The sequence below is a fragment of the Rana temporaria genome, chromosome 1 (assembly GCF_905171775.1).
Source record: "Rana temporaria chromosome 1, aRanTem1.1, whole genome shotgun sequence".
In the NCBI taxonomy this organism is placed as follows: Eukaryota; Metazoa; Chordata; class Amphibia; order Anura; family Ranidae; genus Rana; species Rana temporaria.
The window spans coordinates 606,901,522-606,924,996 of record NC_053489.1 but is presented as its reverse complement, the minus strand read 5'-3'; the positions used below and the strand labels follow the sequence as shown (position 1 = coordinate 606,924,996).

Sequence of the window (23,475 nt, the reverse complement as noted above, 5' to 3'; positions counted from 1 at the left end):
TAGATTTTTTCTGGTAATACCATATGCTGTAGTAATTATATGTCTATCTAGCTCATTATTGTGGGTAATTGTTTCACTTGTAAGGTCCCCGTATTTATCATCAGCTGTTTACAAAAAGAAAAAAAAAAAAACAGGCATATTTAATCAGGCAGTGAGGATGCACACCCTGCAATAACACATAACCAATCATATTTTATCTCCATCACAATAAGAACAGTCATAATAATGAAAGATGGTGCAACTTATTGAACTCCTTAAAACAGAACTTCAGACAAAACTATTTTTGAAGCTTTTGACAGAGCGTGGGAGCTTTGGAACTAGTATAGGTATTATTACAATTTGTGTTTCCTTTGAGGACAATTTGTTTCCTTGGTAGTCAGCTGGATGGGAAGTGATGGCAAATTTCCTCATCAGAGGCAAGACAGCAGTTCAAACCTGACAAACATTCCAACCATCTCCACATTGTCCAAAGCTAACAAAGGTGCTGGCTGTGGAGGGAAGAGCATTGCATTGTTGGATGTTGGCAGGGGAATGCCAGAGTTCCAACAAGGAATTTAATTTTAAATGTGCATACCTCATGTGCCCAAGTTTGGGCACTTACCAGGTCCACAGCAGAACTTTGCCTAAAAAATAAAGGTATGCTTAGCCACCCTTATAGTATGTCACCTATGATAGTTTATTGTTTTCCCATTTTCATTTTTAAGTCCTGTTTCTCGTTAATGCATGTTGTGCTTTACCTTGTTACTTGATCTGGGAAGCAGACACAACAGCAGAAGTCAGGGTATGGCCATACATCACCTAATATTAATATATTTGTTCAAAAGACCAAAGCATTCACAGACTGTGCACCCCTTAATGTCAGGGCTAAGTTGGAGTCTCAGGTAGAGTTGCCACCTCATCCCTTTAAACCCAAACACAGGTTCTGAGGCTAATTTAATGCAGAAAAGGCACCAAGTGAGTTTAATTAACACCTTAATCAGCCACAAAACCTGTGTAATTAATACGTGTTCGGTTTCAATGGGATGAGATGGCAACCCTAGGCTCACGCAGGTTCCAGTGCTCCACCGGTACAGGTGATGGTGGGCATATCCTGTACTTCTGACTGCCCAGTAAGACATCTTTCTCTCGATTGCCAGGATTACTAACTCAAGTTTTTTTCTTTCCTATATTATTACAGGGTTCTCTATGGAAACAAAATCACAGAGCTCCCTCAGAGTGTGTTTGAAGGCCTGTTTTCATTACAGCTACTGTAAGTATGCTTTTATAAACTGAAGTTCCTGTTTAATCCAGTAGAAAAAGTTAGAACCCTGTGAGGTTTTTATTGCTGCTGGGGAGAGTTTTCCTCACTTCCTTCTCCGAGGTCACCATCCAAAATTGATAATTTAGTCTTAAATGAAAAAATCCAACAAGAACTACACCTTTCCAAGTCCTGTAATAATTTTCCTCAGGTTCTTTACTGCATCAGATGCCGGCTTGTAAGAGCTCGTCCTATTCAGCATATGCAGCAAAGAGTAAAAAGTACACTTTGTATGAATTAAATTGTAGGATTTATTCAGTTTCACCCCGATTAGGCATACTTTTAGATTTTCCTGCAGTAATTTTTCTTCCGTGCCTCCTACAAAGGCCATAATGAAGGTGTCACCCTCTCAGTGCTGGACTGCTCATTTGTTTTTCTGTCCTACATCATAGGGAATCCATTAGGGGTGTGTGTGACACAGGCGTTCTAATGACCACAGCAGGAGGTGGAGCTGGCAAATCTGGCTGAGTATACTTCAGTAATGGAGTCTCTGACAGATATAAGCCCACATGTGATTCCGCTTGCCTGCAACTACACAAACCTTAAATATCTGTATATGTGTCAGTAGGCCCTTAAAGGTTTTGTTTTATTACTTTGAAATGAACATCTTTATGCTATTTTTAGACATGTTAACCTCTAGAATGTGATGCAGTGTGTTCTGATGTCAGTTGTAGCTGGCATCGGAAAGTTTGATGGATTGAAATCTGAGCATTCAGAAACCACAAATTGTCCTAATTTATAGCAGAGCCAGACTAAGAAGCCATAAATGAGAAACACATATGTTTCGTATATGCTTACTTATCAATTATATGCATTAGTGATTTGCAAGGCCCAGGTTTACTGCATGACAACATCTGAATTTAAATACATGGCGTTCATCATCTCCATGTGTTGGGACATCTTTTTAGCACATGTTGGTACTAATTTACACTGCTCTGATGGGGTAATATTCAACTTGCCAGGAAAAGGTCATGTCTAAGTGTCATCATTGAAGTTATATTTTGCTTATTATATATCATTATTCAATAATGGCATGCTTGATAAGGCAATTTTGACTCCTTTCTTTTGATCTTATTCAGTGGTAAGTCAAAATCCGTACATGTCATTTAAATAGCTGCCAGTATTTTTTTTTTTACTTCATTCCAGGGACAAAGAACTGCTGAGCCAGTGTGCCTTAGCTTGTCAACACAGAATAGGGGAGCATAACTACAATTAATAAGGCTCCATGGCAAATGTGACAATGCCCCCTGGAATTGCGTTTTCCATTTTAATCCCCCTAACTTCTACTGGGGATTTCTAAATCTGTAACTAGCACTAGTCTTTATGCATAGTGGCTGTATTGCATAGTGGTGTGGGCCTTATTTATGAAGTGTATGATTGCAAAACGTGCTATATTTCCTAATGTATTAAAGGGACAGTGTGACTAGAGACACAGACATGAATGATTTGCCTCATGGCGCTTCATACATGTGGGCACCACCCTACAGCACTCAATTGGTGGCTGACGTATGGCTGCTGTATTGGAGCTTGATTCTCTCTCTCCATTTTTCCTGTTTAACATTATCATTGAACGTGAAAGTAAAAGAAAATCCCAAATTTGGGATGTCCCCAGTAAAATAACAGAGGTGAAATCTTCCAGTGGGGACACTAGTTCTGGTGACTTGGGGATCCCCAAGGAACTCCCTTAATTTACAGGGATTTCCTCTCACTTCCTGTTTGGCTATGGAACAGCAAATTAAGGGAAATCTCCGCAATGGGGAACAGATAGTTAAAAAAAAATCTCACAGTGGTTATTACTCTCCCTTGCTTTATCCAAAAAAATAAATAAAGTTTTGCCTATACAGTAGCTCTACGTTAAGGCATTCAGAGTGGTGTACTACATTTTTTTTTCCCTTCGCTTTTTTTTTGGGAAGGTTGGAAAATATGGTTGAGATGTTGGATGGGTATTACAAATATTGTCCAATAGTATCTCTCCCCTATTTACATTTGCATACCCACCACCACATTCTTGCTGGGAATAAAGTTTATGCAGCGTAGTTTAGTAGTACAATCTAACTTTTATTTATATTTCTATTGAGAGTCTGGGGGCTCGTCATATGGTAAGGCCTTGGCTTTGAGTAAGAATAAGGAACTCAATAGGTGATCCCTCTTTCAGAGTCCCCTTATGTATTAAAATCTCTGATGTGATGTACAAATATATAAGGGGTCCATACAGTGAACTTGGTGTTGAGTAATTCACTTTACGGTCAACACAAAAGACAAGGAGCACTCTTTACGTCTAGAGGAAAAGAGATTTCAACTCCAAATACGTAAAGGTTTCTTCACAGTTAGAGCTGCGAAAATGTGGAATAGACTCCCTGCAGAGGTGGTTCTGGCCAGCTCAGTAAAGTGCTTTACGAAAGGCCTGGATACTTTCCTAAATGTACATAATATAACTGGGTACTAACATTTATAGGTAAAGTTGATCTGGGGAACATCCGATTGCCTCTCGGGGGATCAGGAAGGAATTTTTTCCCCTGCTGTAGCAAATTGGATCATGCTTTGCTGGGGTTTTTTGCATTCCTCTGGATAAACTGTGGGTATAGAATTGGGTATATGTGATTGTATGATAGTATTATTATTTTATTTCTTATGGTTGAACTTGATGGACTTGTGTCTTTTTTAAACCTGACTAACTATGTAACTATGTGATCAAACCTGCTAGTTCCCCTGCCATCTAAATCCCAATTTTTTGGTGAATTTGCATTTAAAGAAATCATTGCTGAGGTATTCTGTAAATACAATTCATTAAGAATTGCCTTTTTTGCATATTGGCCCAATTATTCTAGCCTGTCCTACTCCTGGCCCCTACATTACTGCAAAAACCACATGTGCCAATGATTGCTGAACTCAGGATTAGCTATTGGAGTGATGTTTGGTTTGTAGCCAGAATGCCAGAATGTGGATGCACTAAGCTGACAGTTCACCTGCTTTTCCCATACACAGCCAGTAGTTAAACACTATAAGGGCGACATTCCTACCTGTTGAAGGTCTCACCCATAACTGCGGTAGTTTGCAAACCACTTGAAAAAAGCAAGCGTGTCTGACAGCACCTTGGAAACCATACAAGATGTTCTGCTTCAGCACACAACCTAATGTAATGTAAGCAATTGAAAATAATAAAACCACAGCAGAAAGGAAAAGAAAATATACATGGCAGCTGAGCTTCAGCCACAACAAACCGCTTAATCAATAATGTATGATAGTACGTTTATTTTTTTATACATTTTTTTGGTGCTGCGCTGTGCTATAAGTTCACACCTCATTGTGCAGTGGGTTACATCATATTATATGTTGTAATCTTCATTTTCCTGGCATGTTACTGCCAACATATTTTAGATGTTTTATTATATCTTTTTTTGTAGGATTTCTATGTTCTCTATACACACAGTTAGTACAAATACGATTTGTCTAGAGAGTTGTTTTGGATAGAGTGAAGAAGGCCGTTTTGCTGCCTGTGTCCATGCTGGAGAAATTGCCATATCATTGGGACAGGAAGTAAAGAGAAATGTTTTTAGCTTGAGCACAGACAACAGTAGAAACACTTATTTATATGGAACCTCTGTCAGGTTTTAGATTATTCTATAATCATTGGGAGATTTCCATTCACTTTCTGTACTGAGTACAGATTTCAACAGGACAACTGAAAAGGCATCTTCTCAACAGACACAGGCAGCAGTAAAAACTCTGAGGATCTAAAGCTGGACATACACATAATGATTTCTCTCATTTAGCCCTGTTGGCTAAACCAGAGAACTCCATAGATTCCACCATCTGCACTAAATAGCATGGATGGAAAAACCGACCGCTGCTGGCTATTGTATTCTGAAAGCTGCCATTCACGGCTGTCAGAATACCCAAACAGTTACAGCAGCTGTTCGGTCAGCTTTTTTCCACCCGTCTCCTTTGATGTATTGATGTTTTTTCCAGAATTTCAAAAAAAATCAATTCAGCGCTTCTAAACAATGGCCTGAGTTCTCCATGTTGAAGTTACATAGTTAAAAAAATAGGTTTAAAAAAGTCCATCTAGTTCAGCTACTGCAAAACATAAATAAAAAGTTAGATATGTTTATTGATGTCTACACTCTATTCATTATATGTATGTAAAACATGCAATGTATTGGGTGTATTCTGTAAAAAAGCACTATCAGTTTGGACTGACAGCTGTGATCTCTTAAGTCTGGTACACACTAGTAGTTCTAGAGGGCTGAATGGAAAAAAAAAACGAAATAGCTCAGGATGAGCCGCCGTACTAAAGCCTAGTACACATGGGCCAAATGTTGGGTGGCATTGGGTGGTTCAATAGAAGCTGGCCAACATTTGACCTGTGTGTACAGAGCACTGACTCTCCTGATGAGCTATTTTGTTCTGACAGGGGCCCCCCCCCCCCCACCAGAACACTGAGAACGGTCAGCACTCAAAGCCATTGGCTAACAGCACTGATTGGGAGCCGATCAGCAGAAATTTTTTGGCCATGCCCCTTAAACAGAAGCTGGCTTCTGTTGGACTGTCTGGCCCACACATGGGCAGAATATCAGCTGGTTTCTATTGAAATCGTGTGTACTAGGCTTTAAGATGTCATCTAAATCTGTTTGTGACTGAAAGCCAGGATAGGAATTATATGAGATCAGTCCAGATCCTTTAGACAAAGGACAGCATTGTCATTGCATGCATTGCATACATGACCATAGGTTTCCACATAGGATTCAGAAAGCAGCTTTGTGTTGTACCTCTAAAAAAAAAAAAAAACACTAACTATAAAATACATAGCCAAACACACACACAAAAAAAAGGCAAAACAAAATAATACATACAATAAAAGTTGCAAAACTTTATAAAAAAAAGGGGGGGGGGAATGTAACTTATTTGAAGGTGAAAGAAATGTGATAAGAACATCCAAAGCTAGCTAGCCAAACTTGCTTGAACTGTGTAGAGCTCTTTATTTTGTTGCTCCTGAGAGACAGTTCATGATGCCTTTGAGGAAACAAAAAAGGATTTGTCACTGAACTTTACAGCTGAATGAACCTGAGACAACTCTGTAATTCATATTATCCTTGGTTCAACAGATTGCTCAATGCCAACAAGATAAATTGTCTGCGGGTAGGTGCTTTCCAGGATCTCCACAACCTGAACCTTCTGTCTTTGTATGACAACAAACTTCAAACCATTGCCAAGGGCACATTCGCTCCTCTTCGTGCCATTCAAACACTGTGAGTATTGCCTTGATGTGGTGAGGGGATTAGAAGTATGGGAAATCTGGCAGCATGGGGAGGGGTTTTCTTTAAATCCATCTTCTTCTTTTTTTTTTTTTTTTGCATTCATGGTCAAAAAAAATAAAATAATGCCAGGTCAATCGCGAATAACATATTCAATCGTTCTCATTCACTCCTGAAAGGCATTTGGCTCAGAACCCATTTATCTGTGACTGCCATCTGAAGTGGCTGGCGGATTATCTTCATACAAACCCTATTGAGACCAGTGGTGCCCGCTGCACCAGCCCCCGCCGACTGGCAAACAAAAGAATCGGGCAGATCAAAAGCAAGAAATTCCGCTGTTCAGGTAATTTGCTTAGACTACTTTCTAGAATTCACTGCCAAAATAACAGACGCCCTTCACGGCTATACACAGCAGCTGGCCCTCTCCTGAGTTCAGGAGAACATCACAGAATCTTAGTCTTTTTTTTAAATCTTTTCTCCCAATACAGAGGAATAGATGAGGGGAGGCACATTGGGGCCTTTAAAAAGGTCTCATAGCAACCAGTCAAAAATCATCTTTTACTGGTTTGACTACAAGGCTTTTGTGAATGCTGGAATCTGATTGGTTGCTGGCACGTAGCTAGATCTTTATGTTGTGTAGATAAATGCCTGTGTCTGAACTTGCTGCATTGATGTCCACCTTTCAACAGCTTTTGGAATGAAACAACTTGCATAACAATGGAGCCTTGTAGTTCTGTGCAAATGAACAAAGCCGTCATACTTTAGGCTCAATGTTTTACAGTTATGCTTCACATCTGTCCCTATTTTGATGAGATGGGTTAACAGGACTAGTTTTTAGACCCTCTTGTCTTGATTTGTAGTCTAACTGTTGGTGCTAATTAAATTCTGTATAATAATAAAAGGAGACAGAGGTTTGGTCTATCCAAAAATGCGACTGGTAGGGGTACGTTTAGGTAGATATTTGGGTAGACTTGTTGTTAAATATTACTATGTAAGGTGTTAAAGTGCAGCTCTGATCTTACTAAAAAATAATCTTATGCAGGTTAGGTATACATTGTATACATTTAAAGATTTTAGCAAACTGAGTTGCATAGCTTTACTTCTGTTTGCAAGAGTGAGCTAGCCTGCCTGCTGTAATATAGTAATCATTCAAAATATTGTATTAAGACAAAAAAACTGCTGGAAAAGGTAGTGAGCCAATCATTCGAAAAATAAACCACCTTTTTGTTGGCCATTTTCTATACTCCAAAAAAAAGCAACTTTTAAGATTTTGGCCTTTCTTAAAAAAATCACAGAATAGTGACAGCATTTGTTATCTAAAAACCAGAACACAGGTCCTTACATGGTATGGTAACCTTTTTAAGCAACTATCTTTCTGAACTCTAAGAGGCATACTGTATATGACAAAATGCCATAGGACATAGCAACCAATCAAATTTCATATTTTACTGAACTCACTTCATTAGAGTGAAATGTAATTGATAACGCACATCACATCCTTGCATGTTGTATTTCTATGTTTAATACAGCCCATTCTTGCATGTTGTATTACTGTATTTAATACGCTCATAAATGTTAGTGGAATTTACAATGTGTACTGCTAAGGCCTGATTCATCATTATTAATCCTATTATCTTTGATATATATAGTGCCATCATACTGGATTCTATAGCAGTGGGATGTACAATAAACATATGTTAACAATACTATTCATAACAGCATATAAAGACATGTTATTAAACTTTGCAATGTAATAGGTAATGGAGGATGATGATGATGAAAGGCATATCAAATCCAGAAGGGGAATGGCCAGCCATAAGCACTCAATATATCAAATCATACTTGATTTTAAAGCAAGCTTCAACCCAGTTACACACTTACTCTCATAAAGAATAAGGATCTGATGCCTTTTATATCTTTCTATGTTTTAGACTGGATCTTTGATATTGCATACAGGTGCTGGAAGTCTCATGTTTTGCTGCTTCTTCTTCGTGTTCCAGCTTAAATGCTTATTTATTGGGTTTTTTTTAACAACAATTTATTATTGTATGATGATTTTGCTGATAATTTCTGATTTTAATCAATGAAATAACTACAATTATTAATTTACAAACTCTACAAGTCAGAATGTTACTATGCCAATGTTGTAACCGTTGTACTTTTTGTTATTTCAATATAGAGAGCGATGTTGCTCTTAGCAACAAACAAATGTTTTATAGTTTATTTGTGCTGCAGTTTGAAGGAATTAAAAAAAAAATGGTTGATATGGGCAACAGCACAGCCCTCTTATTTCCTAATATATTTTACTTGCTGCCATTTAGATTGCAATTGTTTTTCATTTGTTTATTTTTGCATGTAGCTAAAGAGCAATATTTCATTCCAGGTAGGTGGTGATCCGAAGAATGGTCATTCCTCCCCCCCCCCCCCCCCATGATTAGTCACTTACCAGGAAGTTTTGCATGTGCAGCTAGCATACTTGACAGCTTCTATTTGATATTATGCATTGTGCAAAAAAATATATCACAAACCCGCTCTTCTAATTCAACTGCATTTCCTTCTAACGTTCTTTGGAACATGATATAAAGAAGGCACTGCTGCCTGAAGGATAGTAGACCATCTTGGCTCAGCAGCGGCCTCAGGCCTAGTATAGGAACAGGAACATGCAGTACACCTCCAGCTACAGATGTATGCTGAAAGCTCTGAAAAGACTATCCTATGCTCTCAGCATATACACAGTGCTACAACTGGAGGAGATGCAATTGTTTCATGACTGTCTACAGCAGGGGTCTCGAACTGGTGGCACTCCAGCAGTTGCGAAACTCCAAGTCCCATTATGCCTCTGCCTGTGGGAGTCATGCTTGTAACTGTCAGCCTTGCAGTGCCTCATGGGACTTGTAGTTTTGCAACAGCTTGAGTCCGCCAGTTTGAGACCACTGGTCTACAGTTATAACCTCTATTATCAGAGAGGGGAATGACTACAGCTGGAGCAGGAGAAATATTTGTTTGCTCTTGGACTAGGAATGGCCATAGGGCCGTAAATCTGAATGCCAAAAGGTTGACAAGTATGCAGATAACATGTTTCCTGCCTGCATGCAAGCTCCTTTTCTGTTTATTTAGGTCACCTAAAACAAGAACCTTTTATTCTAGAACCTTTAGTGAATATTTTATGTTTTTTTATTGTATGTTATGTGCTTTTGTGTGTTTTTATTGCAAGCCAAGTCTAATGGGTAGAACATTTATCTTCCTTGAGTGTATTTCAGTACATTGGCCTTTATGTCAACCTCTATGCTTTTTGTTAGTGAGATTCTTGCATGTCAATGTGTAAAAATCCCTTTTAGCACCAAAGCTTAGTAGCAAAGGTGTGTTACATTGAAATATGTGCTATAAGCCCCTTAGCTCAACATAACTGTAAAAAGAACTAAGAATCTCCTGTATGTTACTATGCCATTCTTCAGATGGGTTTACTGAAGTGGTGCAGCAGACTGACAATGACAGGTTTAATTTCCTGCTGGGCGAGTCCTCTCATGTCCCCGAGCACAAGTATTCTATCCATGTGTATTGCAGACAGGACAGAGAGGGAAGAGTGTGCACTGAATCTCAAATGTCATATTCTTTTCATAAAAGGGACAAATATACGCTTTGTAATTTTAACCACAACATTTACTGCACATGCAGGTCATGCATTATAGATGCAACAAAACTAGAAATTGTGTTTTTCTAGGACAAATTTTTTTTTTAACTCTATCCTTGACACCTGACAGATAACTAATAATATCTCTGAAAATGTACTGTACATTCTGTAAAAAAAAAAAGAACAAAAAAAAAAACTTTCAGTGTGAACATTGCAGTGTTAATTTTTCACTGCAGCATCCCATAGCGCAAGAATTAATAACTCTGTGTTGTATAAAGTCATTTACTGTTTTAATAGAAACTATACACATTTTGAGTCTTGCTTTGCTATTTTTGTATCAGTTTACACTAATATAGATTTTTATTTTTCAAATAAATTCTTGTTTTACAAATTAGCAATTAAAACATGTCACTAAAGCCAATGCCATACTACACATTTAAAAAAAAAAAAAGTACAGTAGCTTTTACCTTTCAATCTGTATCACTTTGATTAAAGCTCTATATAGAGTTGAGTGGTGGAAGAGATATCTCTGTCTTTGCTATTAATATTAAACATAAATTACAAAAATGTAAATATATAAAACAGTATACAAAACCTTTAAGGAATCCTCAAGAACTTAATAGTAATGCATGTGTTAGATCTAACAAACTAGGAGCTGTGGGTTTGCAAAAAGCTCATGGGTCCCTCTTAAGCCTCGTACACACGACCGAGGAACTAGACGGGCGAAACACATCGTTTTCCTCGTCGAGTTCCTTGTTAGGCTGTCGAGGAACTCGACAAGGCAAGTTTCTCCATTCCCGTCGAGGAAAAAGAAGACATGCTCTCTTTTTGGCTCGACGGGATCCTCGACAGTTTCCTCGACGAAAAATGTACACACGACCGGTTTCCTCGGCAAAAAAAAATCCCAGCAAGTTTCTTGCTGGTTTTTGCAGAGAAACTCGGTCGTGTGTACGAGGCCTCACTCCCAGTAATCATAAAGCATGGTGGGCAGTCAGCATAAACTTTTTAATGTCTAGTTTAAGCAAAAAGGTAAATTTAATGCTGCCAGTCTGACCAGAAATATAAATAAATATGTTCATATATTATATTTATAGATCAGAGCTAGATCATGAGAAACAATAAAATATATATTTTTTTTTTGTTTGCTATAATTTTACATAAATAAGTCCAGTAGTTGATGAACAGTATTATGAAATATGAACACAGAATGTGGGGCATTCCAGTTGATGATTAATGCAAGCTCCAACTTGTATTTCCAAAAGAAATATGAGGACTCAGCACCAAATCAGACCACAAGCTGGCACAGCAAGCATGTGGTGCTCTAACATATATATCATCAGGGCTGGCACACATGGATAGTGTTCCCTTCTGGGAAAAATATTGTTTTTAGATATATGTTAAGGCAGGTGCCATCCCCAATGCCTTTATTGATTTATAATGTAGTCGATTACAAATTCAAAATGTAATGTCACACATTCTAATGACGGATTGCCCAAAAGAGTTGAGTTACTAAAACTGAAGAGTGCAAAATCTGGTGCAGATGTGCATGGTAACCAATAAGCTTCTAATTTCAGCTTCTTCAATTAAACTCTGACAAAATAAAAAATTAAAAATAGAAGCTGATTGGTTTCTATGCAAAGCTGCACCACCAGCTCCAGTACTCTTTTGCACGCTCAAGGGAGTCAGCAAAACTTCATCTCATTCACTAAACTAAGGGAAAATTCCCTTGCAAAGTTCACAGCCTACATTATTTGCCTTCAGTAATCAACTCTTGTGTGTATAAAATAGGCAGTATCCATTGATACTTTCAAAGAAGTTCAGGAAAAACAGACGTTCACAGTAGTTCAGACCCTCTGGGATCTGTTAACTATTTGGTGGCCAGCAATGATGCAATTGTGCTGCAGCATACTTCTGGCACCCAGATGACTGGTGTTCAGCAGAACCCAAATTCAAAAGGAAATGTTTGATTCCCAGGCTTTTTTTTCAACAGAGGCCTGGAATAACCTGTACATTTGAAATGCATCCAGCTGGCAGGCTTACTAAAGGAGATTGTGTTTTAGCGGACGCTAATTAATTTTTGGAATTGGAGGTCTTCTCTTAGTCAAAATTTTGTAACTGCATTTATTTTCATTAGAAACTGTGGAACTGACCATTCAAACAGGTTTTTTAAAGCATGAATACAGATGTCTTAAATATTTGATAGTTTTTGGAAACTTTTTGCTCTTTATGAAAACTGATGGACTTGCCTTTTAGTAGTTAGTCATTTAAAGGGTTCCCTCTTCTGTTGCACATGGTGAGACTAGTTAATGACAAATGCAAAAAAAAAGCATCTTTGTAAAAATGTACACCAAGAACAGTTTTATAGCTTGCTTTCAGAACCCATTTAATCTTGGTCAGATTGTGGTAGATTTCTACAGCAAACATTTGACAACTTCATGTTTAAGATTCTTATGTTGCCTGCTAATTTGTCATAGCCCTTTTGCATCTGTGGTGTTACAGTCCTAGTAAGGAGATAGGCCGACGCCTAAAAATGAGCTGCTATCACTGGCTTGGGGTGGCCTGTGTACATATGTATAAATTACAATCATGTGTGTTAGTATTTTACCCTGCACCCCCTTTCATTGTAACTATGATTGTGGATCTGTTGTGTGGAAAATGTGTTTGCCCTCCCTAGCTGTTGTGTCCTACACTAATCCGTTTACTGTGCATTGCCCTCAGTTCAAAGCTGTTTGCTTTTCTTCTGTTTACTTCTTGCTTTCTCTCCTCCTTGACCACCTTTACTTTTCAGGCATCCATCACTTGGGTTGTAAGTAATAATTCTTTCTCTGAGTATAAATACGCTCTGATCCTAATTCTGATCCTAATGTGTCCTTTTTTCCAGCCCAACATGTTATATCCTTCAAAAGAAACCAAAAGACTGTGGGTTTTTGTAAAAGGTTCTCTTTACTAACTCAACACTTCCATTTTGTTAAAGAGGAACTCCAGTTAAGGCAAACAAAACCTGAAATAATAAAGTGCTCTCATTAGGAAAATAGACTTTACAGTGGGCATTCATATTGTGCTGGTAATATTGCACTTTTTGCCGTGTGCATATTGTGTCATATTTATCATAAAATTAATAAATAAAAGGTAAGAAGAAACCATAAGGAATTCCAACTAACTCCCCATTATTAGGCATACCTCATCCCGAATAAACATAAAACCAAAAACTACTGAGAATAAATGGGGCTTTTAAAGGATAGAAGTAGTACATCACTGAGAAAATGTTAAAAATCAAACAGTGCAACAAAAAAATCTTCAAAAAAGGGAAACACTCAACAAAAGGCTATATAAAACATACTTCTCGCTAATCCAATATAAAGCTTGTAACATCATGTCCTATAACAACAAGGGCGTTTGTTAAACGTGCAAAATAAATATATATTTACAGATGTACAACAGATGTATTCGACTCAAAATCCCGCTATACATTTCAGGGACAATTCCACTTCTTCAGAAGGAATATTCATTAATCATATGTTGAAGTGTTCAATAAAAAGCCGAAAACCCTGTGTCTGCACTCCCAGCAGGTGAATGAATTTGATGGAGCTATCAGGGTGAGTATCTAAGAACATCTAGCATAGCTTTTGCCAACACTTGCCAAACATTTATCATATATAACATTTGCACAGTGGTGTAGATAAGGAGGGAGATAGGGGGTCCAAACCCCTTCCATCGTATCTGCAGTGCAGTAGCTAGTGCTGACAGCTACACAAGGCAATTGAAGTAGGAGCTGCTTGGGGGAGCAGTACTGGGGGGAAAGAGATATTCTGAAGAGTGAAACTGTATCGGGTAGGGGGAGAGCTGTACTGAGAGGGGGAGCTGCCACTGTATTATTTTTACTCTGGGCTGAACCCCCTTCAGGAAAAAAAAAAAGATCTATGGCCCTTACAGAATTAACACTATCAATGTTCTTTCGAAGCACCACAGCCCCAATACTAGAACCATCAAACAGGAAGTTGTGTCTTGACTGGAGTTCTCTCTATTAACAATTTTTACCTCCACTACCACATTTTTTAATTAGTACCTCATCATCAACCTGCAAAGAAAAATGATGGAGCTTAAATCAAACTTTCTTATAACCCTCAACCGATCAGCTACTGTATGTTTTGAGGATTTCACTAAAAGGAATCTGGTTAAACACCTTTCTCAGCATCTCTGCACCACTACTATGTGGTCCTGTCTCAGATGCCTCAGATGGTACCTGCTAATATCAAACTCACCTGGTTACACATATTTACTACAGATTACATCATTGCAGTTAAGCTTGTATGCCTGTGATTTGTGGGTTGGCAGCTTCCATCAGAAGCACCTGAGACCGTTCTTTTATATGACCAGATGTCACTTGATGAGTGCTTACTACGGCTAAGGGAAATACTCAAAATATGACCTGCTGGGGGTATATGAGGACAGTGGATTTGCAATGCTGCTTCTATGTGGCCTACACAGTGGAAGTGGAGTTTTTAACAGAGAACCCTTATATAATTCCATATCTATGTCTGATGTCGTTGTTGTGGAAACCGAAGAAAGATAAAAAAAGGCCTTGTGTTTTTTCCTTCTCTCCATTTTCTTGTATGTTTCTCTGTGCTGTTGCCTAATTTGCCTGTTAATACTTTTGCTATGGCAGTGCGCATTCTGTAACCTGAATGACCTGCTGCACACAGGTATTACACTCCAGCAGATTCTCCAGCGACCACCTCTTCCTTCCTTTATCTCTCACCCTTCCCCTTTGGTCCTATCTATGGTTTAATGGATGCACTTATGGTAACCCAGCGAGATGTTCTGTTGTGCTTGATCTAACCATGTGATTGTCAGGTATGAGTAAAACATGGTTCTGTCAAGCACCATGGAACGTCACGCAGCTTTCTACAGCATGGCAAGCTGCTGAGGCTTGTGCAACTAGGATGTACACCCAGCCTCGCTGTCGGCGGAGGGCGTAACCTCCCTGTATTGGAAACCCTTCCATCTGCAACAAGGCTGAGAAAAGGAAAGTCAAATTAACCCATTATTATCTGGAAATAGCTATAACAGAGCACCCCCTGCTCAGATAATATAATCAGTGTCTTAATTGTGCTACTGCATTATTACTAACTCTCAAAAAGTTGATTAATTGATGATGCTTGTGATAATTTAAAGGACAGCTCCACCTATCTACCATTGTTTTGACAAGACTGTTTTTTTTTTTGTTTTTTTTAGGCTAAAATTATTTATTACTGGTCTTGTCTTTTTATGCTATATATAGACTCTTGAACTCTCCATTGTGTCCATTGCTTAGTAGTCAAATATTGGTAGTAACAATGTTGTCTGCCTTAAGTAATCTACAACTGGCGGTAAAATGTTTGTTTTTAGAAAAACAATACTGTTCTCATTTATAAATGCAAGGGAACATTTGATCCCAGCAGTCTGTTGTCTACATCAGTTGACTCCTTATTTTTTTGTAGTAAGATATGTGAGAAAAAGAAGGGAGAATCTGATTTCTGTAGGCAACATGAACTCTGAATCAATTTATATATTAGGCATAGGCACACTCTTCACTGGGATCCATTTTGTCTGTTTTAACATGGCACCAGAAGACTTGGAATATTTCTCACAGGACACAATGGATACTTTAAAAGCCTGTGTGCATATAATGAAGCAAGATAGTTGAAATGTAATTGTTACCTACTGAAAATATTACAATAACACATGTTTCTAGTATAAATTAATTAAACCTCAACACTAATATGTGACAATAGAGAATCATTGGATATGTTATAAATCATACATGAGCCACTGAACTGGATCAGCAGAAAGTACAGCTGTGAAAAGCTTGGATAACATATGTGTCCCTGTCATGTCTACCCAGTAATGTTCTATTTTTCCAGTTCCTCTGAAGCCTATGTACAGATCCTTTTGTGTGTGCTCAAGCCACAACCTGTCTGTCTCTATAGCATGGAAATGATACATAACTTTTTGTCCCTATACCATTCTTGTGCCTTGTATGGAATTTCACTGACAATGATGTTTGCTAATGCCACAAGCTTTTTGTGTAACTTGTGTCTGTTAACATGTTCCACAGGTACAGAAGACTACAGGTCCAAACTAAGTGGAGATTGTTTTGCTGACCTGGCATGTCCAGAGAAGTGTCGTTGTGAAGGAACTACTGTAGACTGTTCAAACCAGAAGCTCAATAAAATCCCAGATCACATTCCTCAGTACACAGCTGAGCTGTAAGTATAAAACGCTGTACATTTTTTGGCTTTGCGTACATACATACTTCAATTTACAGCTGATCGGTAACTTCTTAATTTGTTATATTATGAAGCTGTAACTGCTCATATCTAAAACTGGCCATATATGAACAGATCTCTAGTACTAACAGATGATTAGATCATCAGAAGACGCGACCACCACCACCACCAGGCATGCATCTCCACTATTTAGTTGGAGGCAATTTCACCATACTGCCTGGGGTAATGATGTAGAGCACCGGTTATCCTTGTTTATCTTCAATTGGTCATCAAAAGATAAACATACATTTGAACTCAACTGTTCCATCCCATCATATCCTGATTGATGAGATTCCAGTCTCACAGGTCCAACAATACAATTGTTTGAAATGTTTGTGCCATGCATTTCCAAATTAAATTAAACATGTAATGCTCAGCTTATTTTTAAATCTTCAGCACAAGTGCCAGTCCCTAATCACACCTTTTCAAAGCCACTGCATTTGCATGGTGTGTTATCAATGGTGCACACTATGCATGTGCAGAAGTCTTTAGGTCTTTATTGTCATTTTCAATCATCTGAGACATTAAAGTATATGTAAATCCTCACCTTGCAAAACAACCTATTTAGTTTAAAATATAAATGAAAGGCAAATCATTTCTGTATAGATTTATATATATAAAAAAAAAAAACAGTATAAACACCTTTTTTTTACTTTTTATAAGTTATTACAATCCCTCTGTTCTCAGCTGCATAAGAGCTGGGGGAGGATAAATAGCAGAACACTGGTCTTCCCAGTGAAAAGCTGTGCGGGTGGGGGGCTGTCAGGACAAGGTCTGACCATTGGAGGAGTGCAGGCTGAGTTCCCAGCACAGCTAGAGCACTGACCACAGTGTGTTCTCCTGGTTAGTGTGGTCAGTTTTTAATAGGAAAGCAGAGCAAGTACATGGTACGACAGGCACATATCAGGAATATGAAATGTTGACTGTACTTATTCTTTAAGACATTTCTATCAAGGTACACTTTCTAATGAGTACAGGCACATCATGTAATTTAAAATCTCCTTCTTAATTTTCATATATAAAATGTTATGTAGACAACAACCATAAGAGAAAACTGTACAACTCTTGAGCTAGTTAGGTTAGCAAAAAACAGCACAATATTATCCTTTTTTACATTCACTTGCCTGAATAAATTATACAGTGAGACAACATTTTTGCTGAATAAGTATTTTTGTTGACAAACAGCTCAAATATTCTTAAAGCAGAGCTCCACCCAAAAGGGAAGGTCTGCTTTAAGGCATCCTCTCCAGCACCTGTTTATGAAACTAAACTTTTGGGGAGGGGGGGAGCGGGTACCCGATTTTGACAGGTACCCACTCCGGTCACCTAAGGAGATTGGAAGGGGAAGTTCTCCTTTTCGAAGTCTTCTGGGACACATGACAGGTCCCAGAAGACTTTGGGATAAGTCACAGAGCACCGCTCCGCTCGCACTTGCGCAGTAGGCACCCAGCTGTGAAGCAGCAAGTTGTCACAGCCAGGTGCCCATAGTGAATATGCCAGCGCTGCCAAGGGAGAACATGGGGTGAAACCCGTTGGGGTGAGTGCCCTGCTGGACCGTGGGACAGGTGACTGGCTGTTTATTAATATACTTTCAATAAACACAAAAATTTGTGGAACTCTGTGTGTAGTAACACACAAGAACACATCAGAATCCATCTTGTATTAGTATTATTTCATCTAAGTTATTTCTGGTTATTATGGATTTGTGAGCTCTTTATTGAATATGGGCAAAAGTCTTTTATGTTTCTATGAAGTCTGTGTTAGAGGAGACTCTTAGCAATGTAAGTTTTTTATTTAGGTGATAAATGGGATAATATAATAGGACAAATCTAGGAAGGAATGTATGAATTAATGTAGAATAGAGGAACATGCAGTCCCATCTAGTAGCAGTTGAGAACTATAAACCTGTTGAGCAATATCTGTATTTACAAGTATATATCTAAGCAATAGGTATAAACACCAGCTGTGATTTTTACCTTTAAAGGGCTGAGGCCTTTTTGTTACCAGTCATAAATGTGAATAATGTACTGGTTGTGTTTGTACTACTATAATCATCAGTTTGTAACTGAAAAATAACAAAATTTGTTTCTCATTTACTTTGGCCTTGATTTTGTATATTTTTTCTGTTTTTCCATTTAGGCGTCTCAATAATAATGAGTTTACAGTTATAGAAGCAACTGGAATCTTTAAGAAGCTCCCACAGCTGCGGAAAATGTAGGTTTCGTTTTTGTTGTTTTCTTTCCAAAGCTCTTATGTATTACATATTGTGTGTTCAATCCCAGAGAGGCAACCGGGACAAGGTTAAAGTAGTAGAACTGTCAAGACATTGTCAGCAGTTAGTGTGTAAAACCCAGATAAAGGCAACATATTTCTCCTGCTGTTCAGTTCTCCTAAGTCATTAACACATTAGAATGGAGACTTCCTTCCAATGGAGAACGTTTGTCTTTCACTTCACCCCATCCCCACTTTGTTAACAAATTTCCAATACAATAAAGTTACATATACAAGTAGAATGGTTGGATGTCTAAGGCCCCGTACACACGACCAGTTTCCTCGGCAGAATTCAGCTTCCGACCGAGTTTCTGGCTGAATTCTGCCGAGAAACCCGGCCGTGTGTACAATTTCGCCGAGGAAGCCGACGAGGAGCTCGACGAGGAAATAGAGAACATGTTCTCTATTTCCTCGTTGTTCTATGGGAACTCTCGGCCCGCCGAGCTCCTCGGCGGCTTCAGGGCTGAACTGGCCGAGGAACTCGATGTGTTTGGCACGTCGAGTTCCTCGGCCGTGTGTACGGGGCCTTATTCATAGCATCTCTGGTCTGCTGTTATAACTAGGAGGAGATTCCCCCCTTCCCATTTCTCTCTTACTTTCTCCCTTTCTTTCTTTCTTTCTTTCTTTCTTTCTTTCTTTCTTTCTTTCTTTCTTTCTTTCTTTCTTTCCTTCCTTCCTTCCTCCCCCTCCCTTTGCATGCTTTCTTACTCTTTCTTTCTTGCATCCTTTTCTCCCTCACTTTGTATCTTTCTTTGCTCACTTTCTCTCTCCTCTTCTCTTCTCTTCTCTTCTCCCTCCCTTCATCCCTTTCTTCCTTTTTTCCTATGCTCCCTCCCTTCATCCCTTTCTTCCTTCTTTCCTTTGCTCCCTCCCTTCATCACTTTCTTCCTTTTTTCTTTTGCTCCCCCCCTCTTTCCATCTCTTTCTTCCATCTTTCCTTTGTTCCCTCCCTCTCTTTATCCCTTTCTCTCTCCTTTCCTTTGCTCCCTCCCTCACTTCAACCTTTTCTTCCTTCTTTCCTTTGCTCCCTCCCTAACTTCATCCATTTCTTCCTTCTTTCCTTTGCTCCCTCACTTCATCCCTTTCTTCCTTCTTTCCTTTGCTCCCTCCCTCTATCCTTTCCTTTTTTCCTTTGCTCCCTTTATCCTTTCCTTTTTTCCCTTTGCTCCCTTCACCCCCCCCCTTCCTCTTTCTCCTTCCTCATCCTCCTTCCTCTATGTCCGCTTCTTCCTGCTCCTTACTACTTGTACTCCCAGCCTTCCTTCTCTCTCTTGCTTCCTCTCATACAGAGACTTCACCTAAATTCTATTTACGATATAGTAAATGCTATATAATGGAGCTCTGCAAGGAGAAAGAAAATTGAAAGATTATTTTCGTTCACACATAAAAAGCATCACACAGGCTTCGGAAGGATAGCTGTCTTTGCAATGTTTAACTTGGCTTTTACCAACAAGGCACAAGGTTGAAAGATAGATTGTGTTTATTTTCTCCACTTCTAGAAGATGAAAACTGCATGCCTAGTTTCTAGGTCATTACCTAAGCCAGAAAGCAAGAAAATTTGAAATTCTCACATATTTCATTTATTTACACTGTACAAATTCATCATAATCATTTATTATGTTGACTTTTTTGAGCTTAATTTTTTCTTTGATAACTTTTGTGTGAAGATAGAGTTGCAGCAGTCTAGGTCGGTGGGTGCTGTGAGTTAACAAAAACAAGATGTTTCAAACACTTACTTCACATGATTTCAAAGCACAAAGACATTATGCGCTGGTTACTAAAAAAATGTGCCCATTCACATTTGTAGTCAGAGTCTTCACCGAGGAATACGACATCCTAACTACCAGGCCTGAGGTGGCCATTGGCCTTGCGACAGTACGCCTATAAGTGGGCATACCCCGAAGTGATAGTGAAGTGAAGAAATAAATGATGAAAAAAGACAAAATTGAAAAAGGGGAAATGGGTGGGTGGGTACCCAGAAATCCCACCGACGCCGGAGATTAGAGGGGAGGCGGGATAAATAGCCCTCTGACTCCTCCTACAAACACAGGCTAACCTGCGGCTAGCCTTAACACTTGTAGTCAGAGTCTTCACCGAGGAATACGACATCCTAACTACCCAGGCCTGAGGTGTGCCATTGGCCTTGCCGACAGTACGCCTATAAGTGGGCAAAAAGACCCGGAAGTAGGTTGTGATGAAAGTGGAAGGGCATGAACCATCTGGTCCGGTAGGGAAGCATGCCCTGACAGTCTCAAAGAACGACTAGCATCCGTGACTACAGCAGAAACCAGCGTACTAAGAACCGACGATGAGAAGGAACCCCCCCATCCGTTGGCACTTACACAACTGCCCAGAAACCAAACGACCGTCCCAGGGACTGATAGACTAAGCCTCCCTCCCGAAAGCACAGACATGGCACAAATGCTGATGGCGAGAAGATACGTGGGGGGAATGGAATAAGGGCCGACCTGAGGAAGCCCTGTGAAATGCAAACATCATCCAATAGGACGCAAGACCAGTAGCCCTGTCAAACACCCACAACCCCTGGCCTAACTAAACTATACCTGGTAAGGGGACGTGAGAGGAGAGAGATGCCAAAAAGGACAAACTGATAGGAGGGAAGGGTATGAGAGCCGGCTACCCGCAAGAGGAGTAGCTGATGTTGACGGATTGAGGCCAACACGCAGTAGCGATATGCAAACGATAAACAGACAGAACCAGACATGGCATGACACAAACTACCCCAAGTGCCTGTGACCCCCCCACCCTAGGAAGAGACTGGGAATTGGACAAGGAAACCTGGACTGACAGGCCTGCCCCGACGATCCGGCAACCTATGAACAAGAGAACAGCCCAGACCCTACCATGAGCAGAGAAGAAGTGACGACTTCATGACCGAGAACCCTGATAAAATTATCCTTGCAGGACAGACCAGAACACGCTCCCATGCTGGTATGTGAAGTAACTGGGATGGAATTTGGACACAAACTGAAACGTACCCGCCTACCCTGCTGTGGCCGGAAAAGGAAACCCCTTGTTGACTTACCGCTCTGCTAAGTCAAGTACGGACCAACCCGAGTGACGGAGTACTACCATGCTCTGAACCCCCACGTGGAGCAGCCAGATGTACCAAAATGTGTCATCGCCGAAACGTGCGGCACGCCAACCCTAGGAAAACAGGAAGAAAAGACAACAGAACAACAAAACATGAGACACCCCCCCCTTCTGTACCTGCCTGGGCCAAAGACGTAGCAGAAATGGACCAGACCTCAGCGCGTGCATGAACCTGACCAGGATCCCACCCCAGTCTATGTGATTAAGTGTAAGCAGTACGTGAGCCCGTGTAACCTGCCGCGCAGAGACAGGTAATTAAAAACGAAACACTCAGGGCCGATGTACCCACAGACCGTGGTGGGTAGATGTATAGGCGTAAGAATGATCGTGTACGTATGACGTATGGTATACAGGCGATGAAGATTGTGGTCAATCAATCATATAAAAACGAAACCTCAGCCCGTATGGATCTGTAGACGTGACAGATCCTGAAATGCGCAACCCTGGCTAACTACACCCGGAAGACTGGTATGACAAGACAAAGAAAAACACATGACGCTACAAGGCTGTTCGTGTGCCATGACTGCATAGCACCGACAAGCTATGTGACCGAACCACGCTGGAGTAGAACCCCAAAAAGAAACACAAGCCCCTCTGAGCCTACCCGAGTATGAAGACAGCGACGGAGGGACCCCAGCATGTGAATGAACCTGACGACCCCCCCCGGCGAATAACGTGCGTGAGCGCAAATGACCTGCCGCGCAACAGAACACTGAGGACCCGTGTACCCACAGACCGTGGTGGATAGTCCTGCAGGTGAAACGAAATGCAAAGCAATGCATGATGAGACATGACAGGCGAGAAGAGTGAGGTCAACAATCACTTGGAAAATGAAAAAACCCTCAGCACGAATGGATCTGTAGACGTGACATATGCCGAGATGAGAGCCCTAGCCAACTGGACCAGGAAAGCAACTTATGAAAAATGATGAGACATAAGAATGAGCGAAGATGAACCGGCCACTAGTGTAAGCTGAACCTGTGCAACGACAGAAACACGCCATGACAGAGCTGCTGTGACAGAAACACTAACGACAGGGCAGTGATAGCAAAAAACGCCATGACAGAAGCATGACGCTGACCGAAGCATGATGTTTGACAGCACCGCCATGACAGACACACGCTAAGACGGGAAACATGATACTGGCATGACAGTTACTACAAAAACACGCTGCTGACCGAAACCGCTATGACAGAACATACTACTGACACATCCGCTATGACAGAACACAATACTGCTGACAGAACCTGCTATGACAGAACACATACTGCTGACAGAACCGCTATGACAGAACACATACTGCTGACAGAACCGCTATGACAGAACACATACTGCTGACAGAACCGCTATGACAGAACACATACAGCTGACAGAACCGCTATGACAGAACACATACAGCTGACAGAACCGCTATGACAGAAAACATACAGCTGACAGAACCGCTATGACAGAAAACATACAGCTGACAGAACCGCTATGACAGAAAACATACAGCTGACCGAAACCGCTATGACAGAAAACATACAGCTGACAGAAACCGCTATGACAGAAAACATACAGCTGACCGAACCGCAATGACAGAAAACATACAGCTGACAG

The 23,475-nt window shown here is 40.1% G+C and overlaps 1 protein-coding gene across 1 annotated transcript in view; it reads left to right on the top strand.

The window, feature by feature from the left end:
* Positions 1-23,475, top strand: part of SLIT2 (slit guidance ligand 2) — a 397,141-nt gene that overhangs the window by 309,784 nt on the left and 63,882 nt on the right. The window contains 5 exon segments of the mRNA XM_040335198.1: positions 1,178-1,249; positions 6,403-6,546; positions 6,732-6,895; positions 16,281-16,431; positions 18,631-18,705. Coding sequence (XP_040191132.1) covers positions 1,178-1,249; positions 6,403-6,546; positions 6,732-6,895; positions 16,281-16,431; positions 18,631-18,705 — 606 coding nt within the window.